The sequence below is a fragment of the Bos taurus genome, chromosome 21, assembly GCF_002263795.3.
Source record: "Bos taurus isolate L1 Dominette 01449 registration number 42190680 breed Hereford chromosome 21, ARS-UCD2.0, whole genome shotgun sequence".
In the NCBI taxonomy this organism is placed as follows: Eukaryota; Metazoa; Chordata; class Mammalia; order Artiodactyla; family Bovidae; genus Bos; species Bos taurus.
Window position 1 is genome coordinate 64,225,612 of NC_037348.1, and position 27,373 is coordinate 64,252,984.

Sequence of the window (27,373 nt, forward strand, 5' to 3'; positions counted from 1 at the left end):
GAAATGATTGTTGCTTAATGAAATGTGATTTTTCACAGCAGCAGAAAGGGAGAATTAAAACAGGTCCTTGAAGGAACAGTGGGATTGTCCCGGGAAGGTGAGCGTGAATTCTGGGGCTGGTAACCCTGACTGTGCTTTATTCTCGGGCTTCTCTTCAGGGTGGTGTGGCCAGTGGTTCTCCAGACCCCGAAAGTGAGAATCGGGGAACAACTCTTAACACAGACACCAGGGCCAGCTGGGCCCACGGAGAGCTCCCATCCACTCTGGGTGCCCCATCCAGGTTGCACACAGTCTGGGGAAATTCACGGATTTTCCCCAAAGCCTGCACCAGCCACTTCTGACAACAGTTAGCTAAAAGCAGCCACTCTGCAGGGTGTCGGCCACACGGACATCTAGGGAAAGGGGAAAAGTCAACTCCCGCACCTCCTATGTGCCAGGCCCCACCCCAGAAGCTTTACAAACCTCCACTTTCCAGAGAAGGAAAAGGAGCTCAAAGTATATCTATGCAGTCCTGCCCCTTCGCAGCCCTTATAGAATGAGGTCAGGAATAAGTTAATAAGCAAACTGAGTGTAACTGGTAATGAGCAGAATTCACAGAAATCTATTGCCTCTAACCACCAAAAAAAAAAAAAAAAAATACCAGCCCAACTACCTCTTAATCGCTGTGGAGCCATAAAGCCAGCCCCAAGGTCTTCCTTCAAACACCTTTCCTTTGCAGAACAAGTTGTTGAAGGAACGTCAAGGTCACCCCGCGAGGGGAGCCAGGAAGCAAGCCTGTAGGACCGGGGCTGCAGCTCTGGCAAGGGAGCACACGAACCAGCGAGGTTCACCTGCCCGGAGCTGGAGCCACTGGAGTCCTTCACCGGATTCTCTCTCTAGGGATGAAGAAGCAGAATGGCGTCTGGGGATGCGGAATAAGAGCACCAGACCCCCCAGAACACGACGGCTCTGACGGTGCCATTTAGTGCGTGCATAACGTTTCGTCTCAACGTCTGCCGGCGTCAGTCTGAGAACGTGTCTCCACTTCTGTGTGCAAAAATGCCATCGCGATCCGTCCCTGTGAAACTCACTGTTCCTTATCTCGGGGATCCTCGAACTACAAGTCATGGACTGGCTGCTATTTTTGCAAATAAAGTTCTATTGAAACAGCCACCCTCATCCAGTACACATCATCCACAGATACTCTTGCCCTGTGATGGCAGAGCTGAGTAGCTGCAGCAGAGACGGTTGGGGCCTACAGAGCCTAAAATACATACTATCTGGAACTTTATCTCAGATAAAGCCCTATCTTATCTAAAAAAAAAAAAAAAAAAGCCCTGTGATCAGACTTGAAGTTGATGCAAAAAATCTTTCTATCCTAAACCATTATGCTTCCTTACATAAACAAATCAGAACTCATGATGTCTCCCTTTTTGCCAAGGCTGCCAGGAAGCTCAGAACTAAAGTCTGTGCTCCACTGAAGTGTGGGTTACTAGAACAACCTTTCCCATCCCTTGAAGGTAGGACTCCTGTTGTTTCATCATCATTCTAACACTTCTGTTACTGGTTTACTTACAGTAAGAGACTCCATATTCCTTCGTTATGGAAGCAGCTATGGTGTAAATATTAAACAGAGAAGGAGCATGGGGACAGGAAGACGCTGCAGCACAGGGGTCCTTCTGCACCCCATGATAAGCCTTTGCAGAGACCCCATTCTCAGAATTCACCCAGGGACAGGAACCCCATTCCTTCCCTTTGAATCTCAACTCCCTCCAGCTGAGTCTGCTGGACCAGGAAACCCTGCATGAAGCTGGGTGGGCTCCGGGCACTTAGTGGTCTTTTCCAGTGCCCTACCAGCTTCTGAAGGGCACACTCATGCACTCAGACCCTCCTGGGCAGGGCCTGGGGGATAAGACCCGGGGACAGACACACAAAACACAGAGACACAAACACAGCCCACGCCCTGGGAGCCTCCCGCTCCTCCCCACAAGGGCGCACAGTGAAGGGCTCAGTCCAGAGGTGTGTACTGAGTGCCGCCCAGCGGAGCCAATCCCATTCCAGAGATGCGTGTCTGTGGGAGTAAATGGGCTGCCCAGAGTGACTCCGGAGCTCGCCGGGCAGAGTGCAGCCAGGCCAAAGGGCAGAGATACCCAGGGCCCAGAAAGGAGCCCCGGAGGCCAAGCTCAGACACTCCCCAACCACCACCAGGGAAGAACGATGGGGTTCTGGCCAAGCTCCAGCATCTCACAGCTCCACTTGGAAACCAGGTGCATGGATGGGGTCACCCTGAGCTAACACCCTCACACCAATGTCACAGCAGCAGCCTTCGGAACACTAGAGTATTTCATCAAACGAAGCTACAACAGGCGGCCTGGTACGAGGGGTGGAGCCCAGCGGCAGCTCTGGGAGGTGAACTCCAGAGGCTCCAGAGAAGTTTACTTCCCCCTGAGCACCCTGGAGGGTCCTGACACTTAAAAGCAAGAGCTCAGGGTCCAGTCCCTTGTCCTCCTAAGCAGTACAGTTTGAACCTGAGCTCAGCCAAGGCTGCCATCCCTTCCCCCTGCAGAAAAGCCCATAGGGAGTCACGAGGGTGTCAGCCACAGGCCCTGGGACTTCACTGAGCCCCGGATCCCAGGTGTGGACAGGGGCCTACCCCCCACAGAGGCCAGCGTCTCCGGGGCCATCGTCCACCAATCACCGCGTTGCTTACTCGGAGTTTATCAGGCGGTTGCTGCCACTGCTTGCTGGCAGGCTCTTCTGTTTACACCTAGCTTTCTCCAGCTCTCCCCAAGTGCAGAGGTAATAAAAGAGCCATTCCTTCGCAACGCAGACAGGGAGACTAACCCAAGCAAAGCCTAGCATGGAGCTGTGTTTAACAAGAGGAGAGGGGCTTTTGGGCTCCTTCTGGCTCGACTTGGGAATTCTGGTTAATAGCGCTTGCCTGGGAAGTGACCTGCCCAGCTGCCTCCATCCCATCCAGGGAGGCTGGGGGCACAGCCTCCACCCAGAATTCAGCCAGACTTGTTTGCGGCACTCCTGGCCCAGGGCACCATGGGTGGGAGAAAGGGGTGTTCGATGGAAGGACCACTCTGCCTGTCCACCCACTCGTCCCCCAGACCTCAGCAGGCCCCTTCAGTGAGCCAGGCAGGATGCTCATGTCGGAGAGGCAGAAGTGACTGAGTGGTCCCTGCCTCAGTCTTGGGGCAGGGGGCGGAGCGGAGATGGGACACACAAGCAGGAACCTACACTACAGCCAGCAGCCAGGCCAGGACACCCAAGAGGAGAGAAGGAGCGGCTCCCTGCAGGCAGAGAGCAGAGACAGCTGCACAGGAGGGAGGCAGCTTCAAACCAGGTCTGAGTGAGTGAGTGAGTGAGTGTGTTCTCAGTCGTGTCCGACTCTTTGCAATCCCATGGACTGTAGCCCACCAGGCTCCTCTGTCCAAGGGATTCTCCAGGCAAGCATACTGGAGTGGGTTGCCATGCCCTCCTCCAGGGGATCTTCCCAACACAGGGATTGAACGGGCATCTCTTGTGTCTCCTGTGTTGGCAGGTGGATTCTTTACTACGTCTAGAGGGAGGGAAAGAAGGGCTGGGGCCCTAGAAACCTGGGACGAGCCTCCCTCTGCTGCTTCCTCATACCCTTGTGGTTCTACAGGAAATCCTTGACCTGTCTGAGCCTCAGTTTCCACATCTGTAAGATGGGAGTGGCCACCGCATCTCAGGGAGGCTATGATGAGGATTCAGGAGGTAGAGGGTTGGAAAGATGGGCCCCATGGAGCCCCCATCTCTCTCAGCTCACATTCCTACTGGACCCCAAAACTCTTCTTGTTGATCAAAACATACAGCCTCCGCTGACATCAGCAGGGAATTCTCAGGCGACTGAAGAGCAGGCCACAGCTCTGGGGTGGAAACCCCTGGAGACCATGGAGGCCACGTGACAGAACAAGCCGAGTCCCAGACCAGGATCAGGTCAGTGGCAGGGCCTCCCCAGCCCGCAGCAGCTATGACGAGCAGCAGAGAGAAGCAGGAGGCCGCACTCCCGCACCCGCCCCCTAGGGCTCATGGTAATCTCAATCAGGGACCGGCGAACACAGGTCCCCGGGTGCCGGGTCGGGGGAATCCTCGGCCTCGGGTGGATTCTCCAGGCCTCCCACTTCTCCAGGCAGCCGAGTCAGAGCAAGATCCGGGAGGGCAAGGTTGGGGCCAGGACGCCAATGAGCTCACCTGCAGCTGAGGAGAGAGGCCCAGGATTGAACTGGCCAGGTCAACCATCCTCTCTGCCTCTCGGTCAGTGCCCTTCAGAACATTCAAGTAATTTATCAAACGAAGCTACAACAGGCGGCCTGGAGCAAGGCGTAGAGCCCAGCGGCAGCTCTGGGAGGTGGGAGAAAAGGCCAGGCCTTTCCCTCTCTGCATGTTGACCGCATCGCTGCCCCAGAGGGTCAGACTGGCCCCAACACACGCCGGCCCACAGCGGGGCAGCCATCATCTTTACAACTACATTTAAGCCAAGGCCTCTCAACTACCTCCTCCAAGATGTCCAGTGAACCCAGAAAGACCCACAAGACCCAGAGGTTCCCCTCAGGCAATGAGGAAATGGGGCAAGGTGCATCTCCTCTCCCATCATATTCCCTCACAGCAAACTCATGCCAGGGTGGAAATGAAATTTCAACTTCTGGGCTGATGTGGTCAACTAGTAGTGACTGCCCTTCCAGGCCCAGGCCCAAAGGACAGAGGTGCTATGATTGACTAGTAATGTCTGCCACGGGTACAGCAAGGGGCAATGCAGGCACACGTGCTATATACACACCTGATCTCAACACATCTCTGGACAACAGCATTCCTTCAGGGAGAAATAAACACAGACAGAACACGGATAACAGAAAATAGGAAAGCTGGGACAGCTGGTCCAGAAGAATGGCCAAGACCAGGGAGGGGAGGAAGAAGAGTTGCCTACAATTTTCATAAATCTCTGAACGACTGTGATTCAGTTGCTCAGTCATGTCCAATTCTTTGTGACCCCATGGACTGCAGCACACTAGGCTTCCCTGTCCATCACCAACTCCCAGAGCTTGCTCAAGCTCATGTCCATTGAGTCAGTGATGCCCTCCAACCATCTTGTCCTCTGCCCGCCCCTTCTTCTCCTACCTCAATCTTTCCCAGCCTCAGAGTCTCTTCGCATCAGCTGGCCAAAGTATTGGAGCTTCAGCTTCAGCATCAGTCCATCCAATGAATATTCAGGACTGATTTCCTTTAGAATTGACTGGTTGGATCTCCTTGCAGTCCAAGGGACTCTCAAGAGTCTTCTCCAACACCACAGTTCAAAAGCATCAGTTCTGAACTTTACCAGCCAACAATAAACGCAAGGCCACGGGTTTTCTAGTCCATCTTGCCTGCAGAGGTGTTTACAGAGAAGGTTTTCTCCCTGGAGAATAGACCTCTCTGCTCAGCTAGCCACCTCCCTGGCTCCAGCCCCTTCACTCTGGGTCTGGAAGAGGCTCCCAGAGGAACTCAAGCAGCTTGCACCCAAGGACCAAGAAACCACCATCCTGAGAACTGGGCTCATGGCAAAGTACAGATGGCCTCTCAAGGGTAGAGACACAGGCAGCAAAACTGGGAAGCTGGCAGAGGGCAGGGGCTCCCAAGCAGGGTACTGAGGGCACAGCTTCCCAAGGGGCACGAGGAGGTCCAGGCGAGCCCCTCAGAGCAGCTCACATTGGTCCAGCAGGGGACACTTGGATACTCTAAAGCCTGGGGTCTCCACACACAGCATGGGGGCAGATTCCGGGGCAGCGGCCCAGCCTTCATCACCACGCCCTCCCTCAGCCCAGCTACCCCCAGCCAGGGTCACTGTGGAGAAAGAGAAGACAGCTTCCCCTCTACCGACAATGACAATGATCATCCTAGGAGAACGGGCAAAGATGCCCTTCCTGGGGCCTCAGTGGCAGGCCCCGTGCTAAGTGCCGTGCACACACTGGAACCTAGGTAACTGCCTCCCCTCCATTCAGTAAGTGAGGAACCCAGGCTGCAAGACCGAGGTGAAGGGCCACCCTCACCCAGTTAGCAAGGGGCAGAGCTAGGACAAGCCCACGCCTGGAGACTCCCCGGTAGGGCTCTCTGCTCACCCAGCTCTGCCCCTGAACACACCAGCAGGGTGCTTTCAGCCAGCGTGCACCAGGAGAGAAAGATTCAGGGTTCCCAGGAGGGCCTGCAGTCGTGCACAAGGGCATCATCTGGGCACCTCACTCCCTCTTGGTCCTGTGCTTGTCTCACTGCTCCCTGGCCCTTCGCAAAGCATCAGAGAAGCCGGCAACGGATCCTGGTCCTCAGGGTGGAGCGTGGACGCACCATTCATGCACACACACACATCCATGCATGCAAACACACAGACATGCACACACGCGGATACACGGATACATACGCTTATGTGTACATGCAGCACACACACATGCCTCCTTCTGGATACTCAAGTCCACAGCCCTTACTCCCCAGGCTGACCTTCCTAACATAAATAGACCTGCTGCTTTGGGTCCAAAGGCTCTGACATGCTGGCCCATTTCCCACCCAGAGGTTCTCTTCAAACACTAACCCACCATTCCATCCTCCACCGTGGGTACCTCCGTTCTAAACCCTTGTTTATTTTCTGGGAAATTTAATGGATAAACAACCTGCTTTGCCAGCCTGTGCTTCTCATGGTCTACATTTCTTCTTACTCATAAAACCAGGAAACTTCAACTTGACAGAGGTAAATGAACTTGAACCTGTGCCCACTCTTACTCCACCACATACATCCCCCAAAAGATGTGATGATTCCAAACTTAAGAAATCATACTCCATGTCCAATTCCAAAGCAAGAATCTTCCCCTATCCTGGTCACTAACTTCAGGTCCATCTTCCCTGTCCCCTTCCATCTCGGTCTGTCTCAAATGTGTCCCAAAGCACCATCCTCATACCTGGGGGTTCACCTGAGCAGTGGGCAGGCTGGAGCACCTTGCAGAATAAAGGGAAGCGGAAGCAGAATGGACCCCTCACACACACTCACACACACAAAGACTAAATTTCAAAAAAATCAAGCGGTGCACCCAAGCCGGAGACGCAACTCCAGGTTGGTCTGACAGCTGCACCCTACGGGGCTCAAATCTCAGGTTTCTTCAATATGCAAGGTTGCCGTTTACCCGGCCCGGGCCCAGCCAAGACTCCCCCGAGGACCCCGCCTCCCTCCCTCCCTGCCCCTGCAAGCTACATGTGGGGCTGGAGGCCAGCCCGCCTGTTGCCCGGGCCCCTGGTGAGAGGGTGAGCAGGTGGGCAGCACAGGAGACCACAGCCCGGGTTGCTAACCCCAGCCTCACTGCATTCTCCATCCTTCCCGCCCGCCTTGGTGTTGTTCCCCCAAAGTGGGGTGCAGACAAGAAGTCTCTGGGTCCACCCCTTCCCTCCAGGGACACCTCTCCACCTTGGTTTAGGACTTGAACACTGGAAACTCCCAAGAAAGATATACCAAATCCAGAGGCCAGTTTCTTGTTCGCTTTCTCTTTTTTATTTAAGGCTGCGCTTGGAAGCTTGCATGATCTTACTTCCCCAATCAGGGCTCAAACCCAGGATCCAGCGGTTAAAGAGCAGAGTCCTAACCACTGGACCACCAGGAAACTCCCAAGACCAGTTTCTTAGAGGGAACAAAACCTAGCCTGTTTTCTGCACCCACCACCTGAGCAGGAAACACATGAGGGAGAGGGGACCCTGAGATTCTGTGTCGGGGCCAGGCACGGAGCAGGGAGCCCACTGCACCCCACGCCCATCTGCTTCCAATTCACATAAGCAGACAAGATAGGGAGTCTTTTCAACTGGACATTAATCATTGGCAGCAATTAGATCCCCGAGACCTCGCAGTGGGTGTGCAATGAGTCCAGGAAAGCAGGAGGCCCTGGAGCGCTGAACAGCAGGGCCGTGCCAACCTAGGTGCGCTGACACCCAGGGAAAGAGGGGCCCCGGGTCTGCTCCGCTCAGGTGCCGCCTGCAAAGCCCCGACTGTAATCAGATGGCAGAGGGCTGCGATGCAGAACGCCCGGCGGATTATTCAGCAATAAGGTGTAATTGAAAGGATTAACGTGAATGCGAGGTTTCCCTTCCAAAAATTCGAGGAACGCCAAAGCAACTCTCATCTGGGCTGGTATGACTCATGATTTAATAGAGGAACTTAATTTTCACTTCTGAGGAATCTGGGCTCCGGGAAACATTGTCTAAGAAACACTCATTTTGCTCCGCTGACAACAAGTACCGCCACCTCGAGAGTAAAAATAAAGATTTCCCTAGCTGGTCCCCTCCCCGCTGCCTCCCAGAATCCACCGTCAGCCACCGGGTGGACCCTCCATGGGCCTGGGCAGAGGCCAGGGTGTCAGAGGAAAGGGTGCGGTCTGAGGTCCACCAGGCAGGTCCTAACTCGATGGGGTGGCCGGGGACCAAGCCCTTCCCGTCTCGGAGGCACTGCTCAGGCTGGCCCGCCTGGAGGCACCTGGCAACCCTGCGCAGGGAGGGCCCCTGGCACAGCGCACCATGTGGGCAGGATGCGAGGCTGCCCACCAGCACGACAGGCACAAGGGCATCTTCCTCCTGATGCCCGAAGGCTCCAGATGATGCAGCTCCCGGCACCTCCTGAAGACAGAAGGGCTCAGTGCCTAGAGCCCGAGGCACCGTCCTCCCAGCAGCACCGGCTCCAGGAGACAGAGCCCCAAACTCCCCACCCCCTCACTGCCTGACACTGGTCCTCACACACAACAGGGGCCCATGGGACCAGGGCTCAGAGGTCAGAGTAACCTGTCACCACCCACCAGCTATCTAGTTAGTGGAGGTGGGATTTCCCACCTCCATGACGAGAAGCTGGAGAAACGCCCAACCCCTCCCTCCTGGCTCAGTCCCTGTGCCCACACCCACAACGTCCCTGCCTCCCAGGGACCTTCCAGACCCGCCCAACTCTGCTCCAGATTCCAGTGAGCATCGAATTTTACGGAAAAACTGGACCCATGGTGAGCATCTGGGGTGCAGATTTCTGCAAGCAGCGGTACCTGGCAGGCCCCTGTTATCCTGCCTCTTTACCATCCCAGCTGTATTTTCTTATTTACATGGCCCCAGCAGGTCCCCGTGCCCACAGCTTCCAGCTGAGGGATGGTTCCTGAAGGGGAGGAGAGATCAAGCGAGCTAGCTTGAGGCCACAGCACCCGAGTACCACCATCACACCACAGAAGGGCCCCGCAGGTGAGAATTTCCCATCAAGCATGACTAGACACAGGATGCTCCAAGATACCACAGGTCCTCAGATGCTCACTGCCGCATCCTGGCAGCTCTGTCACCTGGCCAGTTGCAGCCAGGGTCCCTTCTATATCCTGCCCACCACTCACCGAGGTTTCCACGGGACCCAACGGTGACCAGGATGGGGGCCGCCACCCCTGCCCCGACCTTGCAACGGAGAACAGATACCCAGACCCCCTCCCCAAGTCTTCCCCACCTCTGCTCGGGCCAAGGGAGAGGCACTCATTTATAAGTTGCCGATAATGTCACCCACCATTCATCCAAATGTGTCACTTACATCCCATTAGACTGTAATTATTTTTTAATTAAAACTAAGAAAACTGGCATGCCTGTGCCGACTTTATGCATCTGTTATGGGTTAAAATAGCTTTTAAAAAATGTTTCGGAGACCGCAGTCTATTGTGGCCACGGCCTCTGCCAAGGAAAACGCAAGCTTGCTTATTTTCTCCGTGGGGCGCGAGAGCGCCTGTGTGCGCCGGAACAGAATCGGCTGGCCGTGAAAAGAATTCTAAATAAAACACAAACATGGAATTTGGCAACGCCACAGAAGCAAGCTTAAGACTAATTCCAGCATGCGGACGGCTCTCACATAGTAAGTCTGGCTCCAGCATAAATGAAACCAGGCACTGTAAAATACCAAGCAAGTTGGAGTCTCAACTTAAAGAGACAGAACGCTGGTTCCAGGTATAAAAGCTTATTAAGCTGGGCTTGCGCTGGCTCCATAAATCCATAGGTTATTAGCTGTTTGCTTTCAGCCAATCCCTCCTTTCAGAGATGCATATGAGGAGAGAGAGAAAGAGAGAGAACAAGAAATGAAAACCATCACTTTGCACTTGACTTTTAGTGCAGCGGTTCTGGAAATACTGTGTTCATTATCTCGATTAGAGGAGAAAGATTATCAAACCTCAAATACACACAGACTGAAAAGGGAGGTGGAGACGCAGGAGGGACTGAGCGATGCAAGGGAAGAATGCCCGTTGCACTGGAAGGATGAAAACGGTCCCCCTGGAAACCAGAGGCAACAGGAGGCAGGACTCGGCCACCGGGGGAAAGCCACGTGGGTGCTGGAGTCCCTCCACCCGGGGAAACGGCAATGGTAAGCCTTGTGATAATAAGTAGAGTTACAGCAACAATAAAAATAGTAGAGTAATACCTGCTACTACCCCTCCCTTTCATATATCATCTGCAGTTGAAGCCAGTATAGAGTTGATAAAGCAGGGATGGTTCTCAAGTCTAATCAAGCGGTTAAGGGCTCTGAAGTCAGACTCGCCTTGGTTTCCAAGTCTGCAAGATGGGATAACAGCTTGCCCTCCTCACAGGGCTGGGCTGAGGGATACTGAGGATGGAGCCCACAGTGAGCATTTAGCAAAGCACCCCTAACAGAGTCGGGACTTTGAACCCAGCTCTCCAAGGGCAAAGTTGGACACCCCCTTCACCCCAGCACGCTCTCCTGGATGGGGCACCCTCCAGACTGGCCAGGTTTCCCAGGACTGGGAACTTCGGGCTCCCTCTGAGACTGGGGTGGGGCTAGGGACGCAGTCTCCTCCATAAGGCCCAGAGAAGGGCACTTCATCCACAGGGAGAGACTTGCCCTCAAAGTCTTCAGCGGGCCTCACAGCTGAAACTTGATCACACACACCGCAATCCAGGAAGAACTGCAAAGTTCAGGGAGGAAAAATAATCAGAAATGTCTCCACCATAAACACCCAGTCCTGGGCGAAACAGGGGCTCAGGGGAGGGCCCTGTTCTATGCTGACAGTGCTTCCATGCCACCACACACACACACACATATGCACAGACATGTACACACACGCACACATATGTACAGCCAAATGCATGTACAGACACATAGACTCACATATAAACACACACGTATACACTTACCTACCCTCACATATAGGGCTTCCCACATGGTTCAGATGGTAAAGAATCTGCCTTTCAATGCAGGAGACACAGGTTTGATCCCTGGGTCAGGAAGATCCCCTGGAGAAGAGAATGGCAACCCTTTCCAGTATTCTTGCCTGGGAAATCCCATGGACGGAGGAGCCTGGTGGGCTGCAGTTCAACAGTCTCAAAGAGTCAGACACGACTTAGCACTAAACAACAACATTCACGTGTACACAAATACCCGCATACCCATGAACACACAACGACACACATTCACATACAGGCACATACACACAAATACACACCAAGGCACAAACACTCAGGGCCTTCTATTACGGAGTCTGTGCCAGGCCCCAGGACCCTGGCAGAGGCAATGGGAAAAACCAGGGAGAAAATTACATGAGGCAACGTTTGGCTCTGAGTGAAAACGCCACGGAACGTTTTCCCTCTGGTCTTGGTGATTCCTGCAGGTCCACTCAGACCCGGATTATCACAGCCCTGACCATCTTGGTCCCAGAGCTGAACCAGCGTCAGTCCTCCCAGTGGACCAGGTGTGGTCACAGTCAGGCCACGCAGGGACTATCCTCCCAGCAAAGACCCGCACGGCTACATGGCTGGGCTGCCGACGCTCTCACTCACCCACGACCCGCCTTGCTCCCAAGGCCCCTGCAGCCTGACATGGTGACATCACACATGTGCGTCTTCCTAAAAAGATGCTGGACGTCTTAGAAGATGCACACTAAAAATACTCCTGGCTTCTTAGAGGCGGTTTACAAAAATAATTGTATTTTCTTTAAAAAAAAAATAATAAGATTATAGGCAAGTATGTGTCCAGCTATTTTTAGCTTCTATTCAACTCTACTAATTTTTTGTCTCATAACAGTCATTGCAGACTAGTTTTTAAAGCCACCCCCTCTGTTAATATGTGTGTTCTGAACTGGCATGAGGCCAGAATTGGGGGGGGCAGGGGGCAAGGGGCGCACAGCCTTCCATAAACCACGCAGGTCTGAGTGCTGTCCAGAGAGGACCCTGTCAGAGAATCATCACCTCCTGGGGAAAAGAACATGTGGTCATTCCACTGAAGGTCAGCTCCAAGTTCAATCCACCACACATTTGGGGGGGGGTGCCCTGCCTGTGCCTGAATCTGTGCCAGGCATTGGGAGTTCACAGAGGGCACCAAACTGGGGTTCCTGCCCTGGAGGGGCTCACAACCCGGGAAGGGGACGTGTTGTGGGTTGCACGGCCACCCCTGAAATGAAACGTTCTTAGATGTTTCTAACCAAATCCTTAGAATCTGTGAATGTGACCTTATTTGGGAAAAGGGTCACTGCAGACAGAATTAAGCTCAGGATGTGAGACGACATCATCCCAGATTATCCGGGTGGGCTCTAAACCCAATGACAGTTGCCCTTTTCGTTTTAATTATCCCAGAGAGCAGACAGATCCCCAAGGAGGAGGCCACGTGACCACAGCGGCAGAGACAGGAAGGATGCGGCCACAAGCTAAGGGACGCCTGGATCCCCCGGAAGCTGGAATATTCTCCCCTTTGGAGGGAGCGCGGCCCTACTGACACCGTGCTTGCGGACTGGCAGCGTTCAGAACTGTGAAATAACAAACTTCTACTGTTCGAAGGAACCCAGACTGTGGTCATTTGCTTCAGCAATCCTAGGGCCACAGAGAGAGATCACAGCTCTGCGTGATAACCCCCACCCTATCCCACCAGGGCTTCCCTGGTGGCTCAGGAGGAAGAGAATCCACCTGCAATGCAGGAGACCCAGGTTCGATCCCTGGACCCGGGAGATCCCCTGGAGAAAGATATGGCAACCCACTCCAGTATTCTTGCCTGGAGTATCCCCATGGACAGAGGAGCCTGGCAGGCTACAGTTCACGGGGTCACAAAGAGTCAGATTCGACTGAGAGACTAACACGTTCACTCTTCCGCCTTTAACAAGGACCCGAGGCCTCTTGATCAGAGGAGCAGATGCAGGGCGTTGCCCACAGTCCAGCTCAGGATGCCTGTTCTTCAACCCCTCCCATGCCAGCAAGGCTGGTGTGACGAGGACCCCTGCAGACAGGAGAGGTTCAGAGAGGGGCCACGCAGATCCTCAGACACCAGCCGGCTCTCCCTGGCCCCCAAGGGTCCCCACCCTAAATACACGCTCTTCCTGCTGACCTGAACCCAAATCAACACCCTAAGGACACAGCAGAAAGGACAGTGTAAACTGTCCATTTGCAAATCTTCCCCCCAAGGCTCAAGCTAACAGAATGCGTAGCTGACCGCTGAAAACCAGCACCCGGGCAGATGGGGCCACTGTGGGGAAGCCTTTACGAGTGACGTTAGAGACCCTCAAAGGGACCGAAGACACTGGCCCAGGACCACAGCCGCAGGCACCAAGTCTGAGTCCGGACGCCGGTTCCTGCCCGGACTCTCAGGTTTACTAACCACATAACCTGGGCCAGCTGGTGTCCACATCCCTGAGGCTTGGAGTCCTCAGCTATAAACCCCAATGGTCAGTTACGGGTGAGGAGGTGGAAATACTGGGCCCCTTGAGCACTGCCGGCGGGAATGTAAGAGGATGCAGACGCCGTGGGAAACAGGTGGGTGTTTCCTCAATGAGCAGAATTACCGTGTGATCCAGCAATTCCACCCTGGGTACTCGACCACCCTGAAAGCAGGGTCTCCAACCATTACGCACACACCCGCGTTCCCAGCAGCACTATGCACGGTAGCCAGAGGTGGAAATAAACCAGTGTCCAGCACAGGATGAATGGCTCAACCGTGGTCCATCCACACAGTGAGTATGAGTCAGCCTTCAACAGGAAGGTTATAACACATATGGGAAAAGAATCAGAAGGAGAATTGGTATAGGCATGCACTCAACTGAACCACTTAGCTGGACACCTGCAACTCAGAGAACATTGTAAATCAACTATACTTCAGCAAAGCAAAGTTTAAAAGGATAGATAAAAAGCAAGGTGATCCGAACACATGCCGTAACATGAATGAACCTTGAGGACACGGTGCTGAGTGACCCGCAAGACCAGTACTGCATGATTCCACTCACGGGAGGCCCGCAGAGCGGTCAAGTTCAGAGAGACAGGAAGGAGTGAAAGGTGGTTGCGGGCTGGGAGCGGGGCGGATGGGCAGAGTTTCGATCTGGGGTGACAAAGTGCCCGCGATGGACAGCGGTGATGGTAGTAGAAGGAGGTGAATGGACTTAATGCCACTTGACTAAAAATGATTAAGATGCTAAATTTCATGCTTTGTGTCATTTACCACAATAATAAAAAAATATTTTCAACACACACAGCCTCACACTGTTGTGAGAAAGAATCGGTGGAGACGACTGTATGCAGCCCGAGCACACAGTGGGTCCTCAGGCCATGGTTTCCCTGCTGTTAAAGCAAGAGAGAATTGTGCATGCCAGCTCACTGACTAAGTCACATCCGACTCTTTTTGCAACCCCATGGACTGGAGCCCACCAGGCTATTCTGTCCATGGAGTTTTCCAAGCAAAGAATACTGCAGTGGGTGGCCATTTCCTCCTCCAGGGGATCTTCCCGACCCAGGGATGGAACCTGCATCTCCTGCATTGGCAGGCGGATTCTTTACCACTGAGCCACCAGGGAAGTAAGAAAAAACTGGATGCTGGTTCATAAAACACCAGGAAATTCACGAAGAGGGCGCCTGCATCAGGAAACACTGGTTACACACGGCTCCAAGGCCGACTCAGGCGCCAAGAGCCTGGTCCCACCAGCCCTTCCTCACCTGTCGTGAACAAAAGGCCATCATTAAAAATGTCTGGGCTTAGGAAAAGATTCCAACTGCTCCCGTCTCTGCAGGGAGTGACTCCATTGTTGCATTGACCTCCTTGGAGAAGAACTCCCGAGCCCTCTGACCCCTCGTGCTGAAACCATAAAACACAGGTCCTCCAATCGGCCCAGGCTTGGGCCAGCCCCGAGCGGCTCCCCTGATTCATTACCTTGCCCCTCTCCCTCACACCTGCCAGGTGGAAGGCCAGAGGGGTGGGCAGTCCAGAGCCAGAAAGGGAGAAGAGCAGCGTGTGGCCCCCACACCCAAGGGGACCTGGGTTCAAATCCCACCTCTGCCCTCTGGCAGCTGTGCTATGTGAGGCAAGTCAAATCACCTCTCTAGTCGAGGTCACCTCACGGGTGACCTACAGAGTAGGTTACCTTCCTAAGAGAGATGCTTAAGTGTGTGGGAAGGCCCCCAGCAGAGAGCCTGAGGCTGGGGAGTAGGGGGGCAGGGACACACAGAAATGATGACCTGGCCGTGACCTGATGGCCCCCTGCTGCACGTAAGGACCCCAAAGGGAGAGGAACTCACCGTGGTCGCCTCCCCCACCCCGACCACACACATGGTCACACGTCATCCCCCACCCCGGCTCTCGGATTATTATTAAATAACGCCCCCAAGGAGGGGGTGGGCGCCTCGGGCAGGCTACAGATTCCACCCCCCCACCCCCGCCGGTACAACGCTGGGTGGCAGAACACCACAGAGGGACCCCTGCCCGCCAAGGGTTTCTTCCCACTGCTTTTTGGATTAAATTGGCCAGCCCTGATTATGTTTGGATAAACTTTATTTCATGGTTTAGACGATTTTGGTTTGATTGTGAAATATGTACAGCACGCAGTCCCTCCTCTGCCCCGCCCGGCCCTCGGGTTTGAAAAGTCAAGGACATCTTGTTCCCCCTACCAAAAAAAAAAAAGCAGCCACGAACACCTCCAGCTATAAGGACGACAAAAGTGGGTTTCTTCTGGAGGAGAAATTGCTTCCAGGAAACCACGTGCAAAAACAGGAGCGCATCGCACTCGCGCGTGCCTCAGTCTGCTTGCGCTCACAGATGTGAGCGCGCCTTTGTGGGGTCTCAGCGTCCACCAGCTCCAGAGGGCCGGGCCAGCTCAAGTGCTGGGAAGACTGAGACGGGGCTCCAAGCCAACCCGGCACGTGAAGGAACTCAAGGGCAATCTGGTGACACAATCTTTCCCCACACTCCAGGCCTCGTCTTCAATGTCAAAACTTCCCCATGGGGGGTCTGAGGGTTCGATACTCTGTGCTTTCATAAGTCACTAACAAGTCGGACCCCTTGGGGGCCAGCTGGGGCTACCGGGGGGCTCATGGGGTCAGTGGGATCCCCACGCACACATCTGTCACCCGGCCACGCCTGGGAAGGAGTCTGTCCCCCCCCACCTCACCTCCACGAGGAGAACCCAGTGGTCCTCCGAGACCCTCCCAGCTCCCACGAGCCCAGTTGCGTAATTTCCCTCAAGCAGAGAAAGGCCTTAAGGAGGGTGTGCCTCCCAGTGTCTGTCCACCCCCCACCACCACTGTGAGGTCCTCCAGGGCAGAGTCCCCAGGGCGCTCATTCCTGGACCTCCACGTCCAGCCCAGATCAGGCAGCGGCATGACCCGCGGAGGAAGGAAGACACAGGGGACTCTCCCAGGACCATATCCGAACGCGACCTGGCTTCCCATGGGTGACCTGCCTTTCTGTCGCCTGCCTCTGAGCCACCAAGCGGCCCAACAAGGCAAAGCTGGAGGGACAGCCCAGAACACGACTCCAGGGTGGGCCAGACCCACGTTCCAGTCTCAGTTCGGCTCTTTGTGTGCTGTGTGAGCCCTGGTGCGTTGCGCAGCCTCTCTGAGCCCCAGTATCCTCATGAGCAAAAGGATGGGGCTGGACTCCCTGTGGCCCCGCGGTTAAGACGCTGCACTTCCACTGCAGAGGGCTGCAAGTTCAGTCCCTGGCCCGGGAACTAAGATCCCACATGTCACATTAAAGAAAAAAAAAAAAAAGTCTGCAAAACAGAAAAGATGTGGCTGCCTTTCCTTCCAGGTGTCACGAGGATGGGTGCCTGAGTGAGGTACATACGGTGCCCAGAAAGGTGCTGGGTCCTGTCAGGCCCCTGAGACACAGTGGCAAGTCTTAGGGGCAGTGATGGCACTGGGCCTTCCTCCTCTTTCATTCCTGCTAAGAAAACCTCCCAGGACAGACGTTCAAAGAGATAGCAACCAAGTCACCGGAGTACAGAGCACCCAAGGCCAGGCTTCTCCTTCCTGCCCCCCAAACTTCCCTTTGTCTGTGCTTCCCCACATGCTGGCAATCAGCTGTGACCACCCCAGGATGGAGGCCAATCAGGGGACCCTCCAAGGCAGGGATGAAGAGTGGGTACTTCTAGGGTTCCCATTTCTCAGATGGGTAAACTGAGGCTTGGAGAAAGACAGCGGCTAGCCCAGGGTCACATAGTAACACCAGCGCACCTTGAGAACAAGGAACGAGCGCGGTTCCGTCTCTGGAGCCTCCCACGATGCCTGCAGCACTTCCACCAATGTGTGTCCACAATGGCATTTAATTTCAAGCATAAATCCATGCCACAGAAGAGATGAGCCACAGAAGGGACAGGGCAGCCAGCAATCAAAGGACAATGACAGAAAGTCTCAAAGCTGGGACGCATGGACGCAGGTCCCCACCGCAGGTGGCAAAACTGGGGGTCCAAGAGGCTAGGTTCAGGGCTCCCCAAAACAAAAATTCTAGCAGCTGCCAAATCTAACTGCACGTATCACATGGCTTCAGCTAGATGATAAGTTTCCCTCTCCAGTTTCCAATATGAACTCAAGACGGGCAGTGATGTCTAGTGGGCAGAGGCTGGGGAAGGACAGAGCTGTGCCACAGCACATCTTGTGGCCTCTTCCCCCATCTATACCTCGGTGCCCCCCCTCCGGACGATGAACAGGTTGGGTAAGATGATCTCTCAGAACCCCTGGTCCCAGATCATTAAAAAATTAACTCAAGTCTTCAGGTCACTGGAGGCAGACCCATTTCTGGGCCACTCCATCCATGCAGAGGGCGCCCAGCCTCCTCCGCCCTGTTTGGATTTCCTTTCAAGCTGCAGAACGTGGCCGCCCTGCTCTGAGATCTGTGATGTCGGTGGCCAGTGCTGGTCCTTCTCATCCACTAACAGCTTTAAAGCGCTGCACCCAGCGCTGCATTAAAAATTAATTACACATGCTATTTTATTGCCAGTGCATAATGTAATGAGCACCAGCTGTGCTAAACAGCCAAACTCCTTTTTAAGACAGCTATAAAAAAAAAAAAAGGAAAGAAAGAAAGAAAGAAACTGCACTTCCAAATGCCTCTCCTGTCAGAGCAGAAAAACAGCAACATCTTGTGCGGATTTTGAACAGAATTCTTTGATTTAGCTCTGCCTTCAGAACGTCTGAAGGGCCGGCTCAGAGAGGCAAGTGGAATCTGGCGAGGCAGTGCAGCAGTCTCCACTTGGGGATGTTGCTGGGACCCCCCTTTTATCTAAGGACAGTCACACGAGTAGGTGCCCCAGACCCCTACTAGGCAGCATGGGCCCCTCCTGGCCCTCAAACCCCCTCTGATGCCTGGTGGTGTCGAGATCTGGGTCTGCAGCTCTGGGGGACAGGGGACTTCCCTGGAGTCCACTCAAGCCCTGCTGCCCTTGGCCACCTCCCCCAGGCTGGAGGGGCGGCTTCCTCTGACCGGGGGAGCCGTGCAGCCCCCAGGAAGCCGGCAGACAGACACCAGAGCAGACGCCAGTCACCACTGACGGTGGGACAGCCGGCCCCCTCCAGCGATGGAGACATCAGCGCAGGGCATACAGATGACTCTTTACATTTTTAATAACTCCCCTGAGAGCCCTTCCTCCAACAGTGAGCCAACCCCACCACAGCCCCTGGGACCTGGTGAGCCCAGAAAGACCCCACAAGGCACGTGACTCTGCAGCGAGAATCAGGAGAAAGGCAAGGGTGTGTCTGGAACCTTCCGGGACAGAGGGCTTCTGTCCACACACGTGCGCCCACACTCAACTTCTCTTCCTCATCCCATACTCACCCCTCCCTCCAAGGTCTCCATGGAGGCCCCCATGCCCCAGCAGTGCGCCTCTGCACCCACCCCCGCCCCAGAATGGAGGCGGTGCCCCAGCGGGGGCCTGATGAGCACTGCCATCTTGGTCCACGTCGCCCTGTGGCTGCCCACTGATCCTCCGGTGTTAATCAAACCCAGTCCGAAATGAAACTACGGCTTGCTTCTCGTTCTAGTATGAAATGTGCAAAGCGCAGACCATATCATTAACATAAAACTTCCAGAAATAAGGCCACTTTCCAGACAGACTGTATTAATTGCATCAAGCTTCCACAGCTAGGGTGGTCTCCTTCACGGCGTCCCATTGGAAGGCTCCAGTTATAAAAACCAACACAAAATGAACACTGGGATATAATTGAAGGAGGAGAAAAACGATAGATTCTACTGTGAAACCCTACTATTTACTTACAGGTATTCTTTTATCTTTATTGTCCTTTTAACCCATGCCAAGAAACCCCAGACTGGTTAAATAACACAGCAAGCACAATTTCAGTAGAAAAGTAAATTGAATTTAACTTTACAAGATTGCCCTGTGATTTCAGCATATACTAATGACTGCAACTGACTCCTTCTATTAAATCCAAACACTTCACTTCCCCGAGCCGGGATCCTGTGTGTTCTTGCTGGAGACCTTGAACTTCACCAAGCGCATGTATTAATCACTGTGGCTGATGACCATTTGCGGCTTTTAAATATGCAATGAAGTTTCTCGGTTCCTTCACCACCTCCCAAAGCTGGTACACCGCCTGAGCCAGCCAAGAGGCTAAATGCCTTTAAGAATGGAAACTAGGGATCCAGCTTCAAGTAAGATTCCAAATGGAGCCAGGCAGGTAATGATATAATGATGTGAGACTCATCCTGCTTGTGCATGAATCAGAATGTCTGGAGGGTTCGCTCAGCAAGAGGCATTGTTCTCAGCACCTGGCGAGCATGACCTCATCCAAACTTCAGAACATGCTTTCAATGACCCCATTTTACAGGTGAGGAAATTGAGGCAGAGGGGTAGAAATGATTTGTCCAAGGTCACACAGCTATACAGGACAAAGCAGTCTTCACTCTGCAGTCTGATACTCTCTCTAATGACTGCCTCCCCATCATGGAAGCCTCAGAACAGGGAAAGGTTTGGGAGTCCAAAACCCAGTGGTTCTCTGAAAACCCCAGCCCCACCTCGGGAGCCCTAGCCAAATCCCACACAGGCAACCCCAGCATCTCAGGAATCGAAACTGAAGATCAGTATGAGAGAGGAGCCTTGCTTTTAAATGCTACACATGTACCACATGCAGAGAAGGCACTGGCACCCAACTCCAGTACTCTCGCCTGGAAAATCCCAGGGACGGGGGAGCCTGGTAGGCTGCAGTCCATGGGGTCGCAAAGAGCGGATACGACTGAGCATCTTCACTTTCACTTTTCACTTTCATGCACTGGAGAAGGAAATGGCAACCCACTCCAGTACTCTTGCCTGGAGAATCCCAGGGACGGGGGAGCCTGGTGGGCTGCCGTCTATGGGGTGGCACAGAGTCAGACACGACTAAAGCGACTTAGCAGCAGCAGCAGCAGCAGCAGCAGCATGTACCACATGGGCTTCCCTGGTGGCTCAGTGCTAAAGAATCTGCCAGCCAATGCAGGAGACACAGGTTCCATCCCTGGTCTGGGAAAGTGCCCTGGAGAAGGAAATGGAAACCCAGTGCCTGATTCGTGTCTGGAAAACCCCATGGACAGAGGAGCCTGGAGAGCTACAGTCCATGGGGTCACAAGAGTCGGACACATATATACAAACATATATATATATATGTATATGTATATATATGTATATATATATACACATACTAAGTCACTTAAGTAGTGTCCGACTCTGCCAGGCTCCCCTGTCCAAGGGATTCTCCAGGCAAGAATACTGGAGTCGGTTGCCATGCCCTTCTCCAGGGGATCTCCCCGACCCAGGGATCAAACCCACATCTCTTATATCTCGTAATTGGCAGGCGGGTTCTTTACCACAGGCGCCACCTGGCAAGGCCAGAAGGGGAAACTGACGTCCAGAGAAGGGAAATGACTTATTCAAGGTCACCAGCCAGGTGGAGTCAGGGTCCGGACCAGAGCCCCAGACCTTTGACTCCCCAGGCACCTTGGAGAAGTTTGTATGTGGAATTTCCCAGGGAACACATTTCAGTTTCCAGGAACACCCCCAAGTCAACAGGCATAAAGCAAAGGGGACCCCTAGTCCCTTCTCCTTCCTGTGATGATCAGAAGGTCTGGCATTGGGGTCCTGGGAGGCAGGGCTGTTTAGGATGCTCCCAGAGGGAAAGGTACACACACACACACACACACACACACCTGTGTGGTTTTCGCCCCCATAAAATCTCATCCTCCTATAAATAACCTTGAATGCATTCACAGGCATGCGATTAACCTGGGTGAACACGGTTACACCAGGGTTTCCCATATTAATTTGAAGACAGAGGTTCAGTGCATCCTGATCCAAAAAGGGACAAAACAAAGTTAAGGACGGCAGCCCCTTTCCGTCTTTACAGAGGACCGCTTCTTCCTAACGGGTTACTGGGAATTTAATGACTCCTTTCAAACTACTAATTAAACAGGCACTAAAAACACTTTAGCAAACAGTCCAGTGCCAGGGACAGAAACCACAAAGGGACAAGCATCACTGGAATAGGATATTTTTCAGGTACTGACACTGATCTGAAAACATGATGGCACAACCTGACCCAGGCTAATTACCGAAGATCCAAGGAGGAAAGAGCGGGACTAGGGATCGGGGCAGAGCGTCCGAAGCTGAGAGCCGACCCCTGAGCAGGCCATGAGGAGAGGCCCAGGGATCCAAGGGACAGACACGGCCCCATCTCGCCCCGCACCCCCCAGCACTGCCAACAACCACAGGGGCTGCTCCCAAGTTCTGAGCCCTGATGGCATCAAGTTCTGAAGTCCAGGAAGGCCTCTGAGCCAGGTGAGCCAAGGCCAAAGGGGAAGCGGGTGCAGGATGGGCGGCCGGGGATCAAAGCCCACCTCTGCCCTCCCAGCCCCTCCCTCTGGTCCCCATTCCCGCTCCACCACCTGGCCCATCACACTGCAAAAGTTACAGGAGGGCTGGTACCCGCCAACTGCACCTCAGTTTGCACAAGAATGAGTGAACGAATGAGTGAACGCATGAATGGGAGCCTCGATACCTCACGTCTACGGGGCTCATCCACAAAGTGGGAACAGGAAAGCTACCTCCTAAGGTGACTGTGAGGATTAAATTCAAGAAGGCACACCACATGCCTAGTACAAGGCAGCACACAGTAGGCCCTCAGTTCACGTTCCCTACAAGGAAAGCAGGCTGCACTGTGGCTAAGCGGGACAGAGTAAGAACATTCCCCAGGACGTCAGCAGAGGGGCATGGCCCAGTGGGAAGAGGGGTGGCCTTGTTGGGAGACGGCCTGGTGGCAAATCCCAGGTCGCAGCCCGGCCCAGCCACTGGCCCCCCCACCCCTGAGCCTTGGCTTTCCCATCTGTAAAAAGGGATTAATTAACTCGCGCTCAGCCATAGCTTCTAAGCAGAGCCAGAGATTAAGCACAGCGGAAGGCTGAGCCAAGCCCTAGGCAACTCCACTGCCAGGGAGAGCCTGTTCCTGCACCAACTTGACCGAGTCCAGTCATGAACACTCAGGCTGACCGTCAACAGTACGACCCCCCGCCCAACAGCTGCAGCACGAATTACGGGAAGTCAAGAGAGCCATGCAGCCACCCAGACGGAGTAGGTGCCCTGCACTCAGCAAGCAGGGGTCACAGCACAGACCCACGGAGCTAGGACAGAATGCCCCATCGCCCTGGGCACCCGGGCGGCTCGGGACAGGGAGCCACCCTCTTTGCAAACTGTGCAGATGCCTTCCTGGGTGATTCAGTCTCTGCTCTGTGCATTCAGGACCCAAGCCCAGTACCTATGACATCAGCATCTGTCACAGGAAGGGGCACCGAAGGCTTCAGGCCACCATCCCACCAGCAGGAAGGCCTGGGGCTGGGCTGCCCACGGTCCTCTGCAGAGCTGCGTCTCTAACAGGGGCCACCCCTTGGGACAGCTTCAGCTAAAAGTAAAACCTGCCCCCCAAAAAACACAAGTCTCTTTTTCAGTGCTCGAGTCAAGAGAAAGCCAGCAACACGCCTAGTGCCAAAGCAGGGACACACGGAACCTGCCCTGGCGGGGCACTCACCCTGTCCTTTCCTGGTCCCTGCGGGGCACCCGCCACCACCCATGTCTGTATCAGCATCAAGGCTCCTGCAGCCTCAGTGTCTTTTACATCAGGTTCTGCCGAGATATTAAGCAGGAGAGGCTGGGATGAGGGGTCCCCGCCTGCACATTCCAGGGACCCCAGGCCGGAACAAGAGTTTGGGTTTTGTTTGTGGAGGGAGAAGGGAGGTATCACAGCACAGGTCGAGTAGCTGCATTGCCCTGTCTGCCCATCTGTATAATAGGTGGCTACACCAACCCCGCCCCCTGCCCTGTGGGCGCCGCCCCCCTTACTCCACACACCCCAGAATGTTTCACTCCCTCCCAGAGCCGAAGCTAAAAGGCTCCTCCAGATAAACTTTTTTCTAAAAGTTAATGGGCAACATATTCTCGCAAAGAGAAACTCAGCATTTTGGAGGGCTCCGGCGATGTACACAGACAACCAAAGGATCATCTCCTGACCTTGTATTGGAGGGAGGGGCGGGGCGGGGGCGGTGGGTAGTGGCTGGAGTGGGGAGAGCAGTGGCGAGGGCAAAAGAAAACCTCAGATGTTGAGCGTTATCCAATTAAACTTTAGCTAAACAGCCGGAAGAGATGAAATTTGGAGACTGGGAGTGAGATCTCGGAAGGGGAGGAGGCATGGTTCGGGGGGAGGACCACCTGACCAATGGGGACCGGGGCTCCGGTGTAGAGTTGTGTCATCAGCCTTGGCATCTCTCCCCTGGGCCCCCACACCTTTGCCCCAGCCCACCTGCGAGAGAGGCAGCCGACAGCCCTGCCCATGGCATCCCCGCACCCCCGGGAGCCCGCCCCTACCCCACCGCGGCGGTCGGTTACCTGACAACTGACACTGACATCCAAAGGGAGCCTCCGTCTGACCCTCACCCTGAGTCCCGTCACCCGAGCCAGGGAGCGCGCTGCAGCACGGCAGGGGGACGCAGGGCGGCAGAGCGCCCAGGGCGCGCAGAGGCGAAGTAATCGCGGATGGGTGAGGGTGGGAGGAGGTGGCAGCTATGGGGGCCATCGCTGGCAGCTGGGCAGGCCTGCACGGCCCTGGAGAGAAAACAATAGAAAAGGCTGGTCAGTCGGACCCTGGACTGTGCGAGGGCTTCGGGGAGTGGAAGGAACGGGGCCCGGGGCAGAGAGGGCTGCAGGCCGCCCTTGCAGGGTAGGGGTGCAGGGTGCCAGCCCCTGCCGTGGGGGCGGGGTGGGGGGGGCAGCCAGGACTAGGGGCGGGGTCAGGGAAGTGGGCGGGGCCTGACGGGGTCCTGCGGCTACAGCTGCCATATGGGTACCAGACTCCCATCCCCGGGAGGTCTAACGCCGGGGCTGGGGCACCCAGGGGCCATCAGGACCCCTGATCCCGGGAAGGTCTCCCCAGGTGGGGGCTTCTGGTGTGTCCCGGAGCAGACTCCACTGGGATACTGTTTTCCCCCACATCTGGGCCACCCCCTCTGGAAGAGCCAGGAAGTCCCAAGCTGCCACTGTGCGCTCTGTCAGGATGGGCTGTCTGTGCAAGCCTGGGGCACCCCCAGGTGGTCCCCTCCCAGTGCCTGGGCACTGCCCAGCCTCCCGCCTGGAGGAAGGCCAGCCAGTGCCCTTTCCAGCCCAGAGCAACTGACACCAACACACAGCACCCAAGCCCCAAGGTCTTTTCGAAGGCTTTGAACCCCGTCCACCGCCTCGCCCCAGAGAGCCCTGGCACCACTCAGCACCCCCTCTTCACACCTCCCCGTTTCTGACAGTCGAGACGCCCAGCCAGGGGCCTGCCAGTCTCCACCCAGCCCCACAGCTAGCCCGGGCTCCCCGGCAAGGCCTGCATTTGATTTGGCCGTTTATCTTAAATGGCTAAGAGACCACCAGGGCAAAACATTTGTGTGAAGCCCTTGCCAAAACCACAAGTGAAGAAGCCCAAATTCCCTGGGTAAATAATTGAGCGGGGAAGCATCAGAGAAACAAAAGGGAAACATCAACAAGATGACGGGCAGCTGGGCTCCAGGGCCGGCTCTGCCAGGGACGCTCCCCTCACCCACAGGCTGCTCTGTGCCCTGCACAGGTCTAGGGGGGTGGGGATGTGCCCACTCTACAGCCATCATGAGGGAGCCACAGAGCCCTGCAAACCCTCTGTCAGCCAGCAGCCTGCCAGTCTTCATCATGAGGGAGCTTCCCAGCATGCCCTGGGGGCAGGGCTCAGCAGACCCACTGCACAGACCAGGAAACTGATGACATGACCACAGAAAACTGCAGACAGCGGCAGCCAGACCCACCAAAACCCTGCTGGCTGTCTGGCTCCAGAACCAGGGCTCTTTCTCAGTACCTCATGGGTCTCCAAAATAGGTATTATCTTGGACCAGGGGTATCAGAGCACGTGAAGACCGCTTGCACGTGTTCTGCCAAGAGGCCAGAGCTTAACACCCACACCAACACCCAGTCCTTCTGGGCCAATGAGGACCGTGTGCTAGGCTAGGCTCTGGGCCGAGCCATTTCTGAGCCCATGACAGCCCTGGAAGGTGTGGCCAAGACCTCGTGTGCTGTTCCAGCCACAAATGCGGAGCAGAAGGCCGTGCCCGAGATTTGATGCAGGAACCTCAAGAAAGGTTACCTGATCTGAAACCAGTGTCCCCGGCCTCCTCCCAGAAGCCTGCCCTGCCCGACCCTTGCCCGAAAGTCCCTGGGGCTGGAGACAGCACATTCATCCTGTCCACACCTGCCCTCACACCACGGAAGACACAGTGGCTTTGTGCCAAGCACCTGTCCCAAGGAGCTGGACTCATTTCACCACGAACACCCCGCTCCACAGAGAAGACCACCTCCAATCTAGGGGGTGGGGCTGAGGGGGACTGAGGCTTGGGGAGGTCTGGACTTGAACCTGGAGTGTCTCCAAAGTACGGAAGTGCCCTGCCTCCCCTAGGGGGTGAGGAGAGTGCTGCAGCATGGATGGGGGGACCAGGGCACCCCAGGATCCTGAGAGGCAGGGCCATGAGGGTTGGGAGGAAGCCAGAGGGTCCTTGGGCTGAGTCGGGCCTCCAGAGCTTGCAAAGAACAACTTCTGGCCCCCAGGTTCTGGGTGAGGCCACAGCACACAAGCCACCACTGTTTCCCACGGCTGAGAAAACCAGCTGGAGCATCCAGGTAACAAGCATCCAGTCCCAGGCTCGAAGGGAGCAGAGCCTGTGTGTCCCTGGTTGGGAGGAAGGGCCAAAGGGCAAGTCCAGTCACACCCCTCTCCTTCTGGAAACGTCGGGCTTCGGGAGGCCAGAGTCTACAGGCAAAGTCATCCTCCAACTCGGACGGGGGCGGGGGGCCGGGTCGGCCCCCAGAGGGGCTCCCGGGTGACCTCATTAGACTTCTGGCCTCCTAGAAGTCCACCTGCTCCGAGGAGCCGCTTCATGGAGGCAGAGGAGGGCGCAGCAAGGGTGAGGGGGCTTCCAATTCTAAGTGGCCCACAGAGGCCCCCCAGGGTGCTCTCACAAGACCCCTCTGCCCTGGGGGAGGTCCCCCTATTCCACCCAGACCAGCTTAAACCAGAACCCCGCCCACAGGCGGAACTCCAAAACAGCCTCTATCTGAAGCTGCAAAAGCCAAAGATGATACGAGGAGCCACCTATTGTATGATGACAGGAAGTGTCCAGAAGAACAAATTCAGGGAGACGATGGAAAAGGAGAGGAGTAGCTGTCATGGGCCCGGAGCTGGGTGAGCCTCGGGAGGTCAGGGCTAAAGAGCGCAGGATTTCTCTGGGGGTGATGGAGACATCTGGCATCAGAGACTGCTGATAGCTGCACAGCCTTGTGAACAAACTCCAAACCACCGACTGCGCGCCCTGAACTGGTGCATCTTACATTATGTGAACCTTATCTCAATTTTTTTTTTTTTAAGCTCGACATGAAGACTGGCCACAGCATCTGTCCCAGACCATCTCCCATCCCTGGGCGTGGCTACCTCGCAAAGTGCAGCCAGGGAATCCAGAATGCCCTGGACAGAGCCCTCGAGACCCTGTGACCAGACTATGCACCTACAGGTGGGCAGAGCAAGCGCTGAGCGCAGAGGCCCAGCTGCCTCGGAGTCCGGCTTCTGC

General features: G+C 55.1%; 1 protein-coding gene across 6 annotated transcripts in view; it reads right to left on the reverse strand.

Annotated features, from left to right (window-relative positions):
• Positions 1-27,373, reverse strand: part of BCL11B (BCL11 transcription factor B) — a 102,235-nt gene that overhangs the window by 36,377 nt on the left and 38,485 nt on the right. For 3 of the 6 annotated variants that reach the window (XM_024982138.2, XM_005222295.5, XM_002696767.7), the window contains one exon: positions 24,135-24,350. The exons of 2 other annotated variants lie outside the window; for them this stretch is intronic. In XM_024982138.2, coding sequence (XP_024837906.1) covers positions 24,135-24,350 — 216 coding nt within the window. Of the gene's footprint in view, positions 1-23,280; positions 23,376-24,134; positions 24,351-27,373 lie in introns of those variants that run through there. One more of the 6 variants, XM_059879356.1, reaches the window with a different exon arrangement.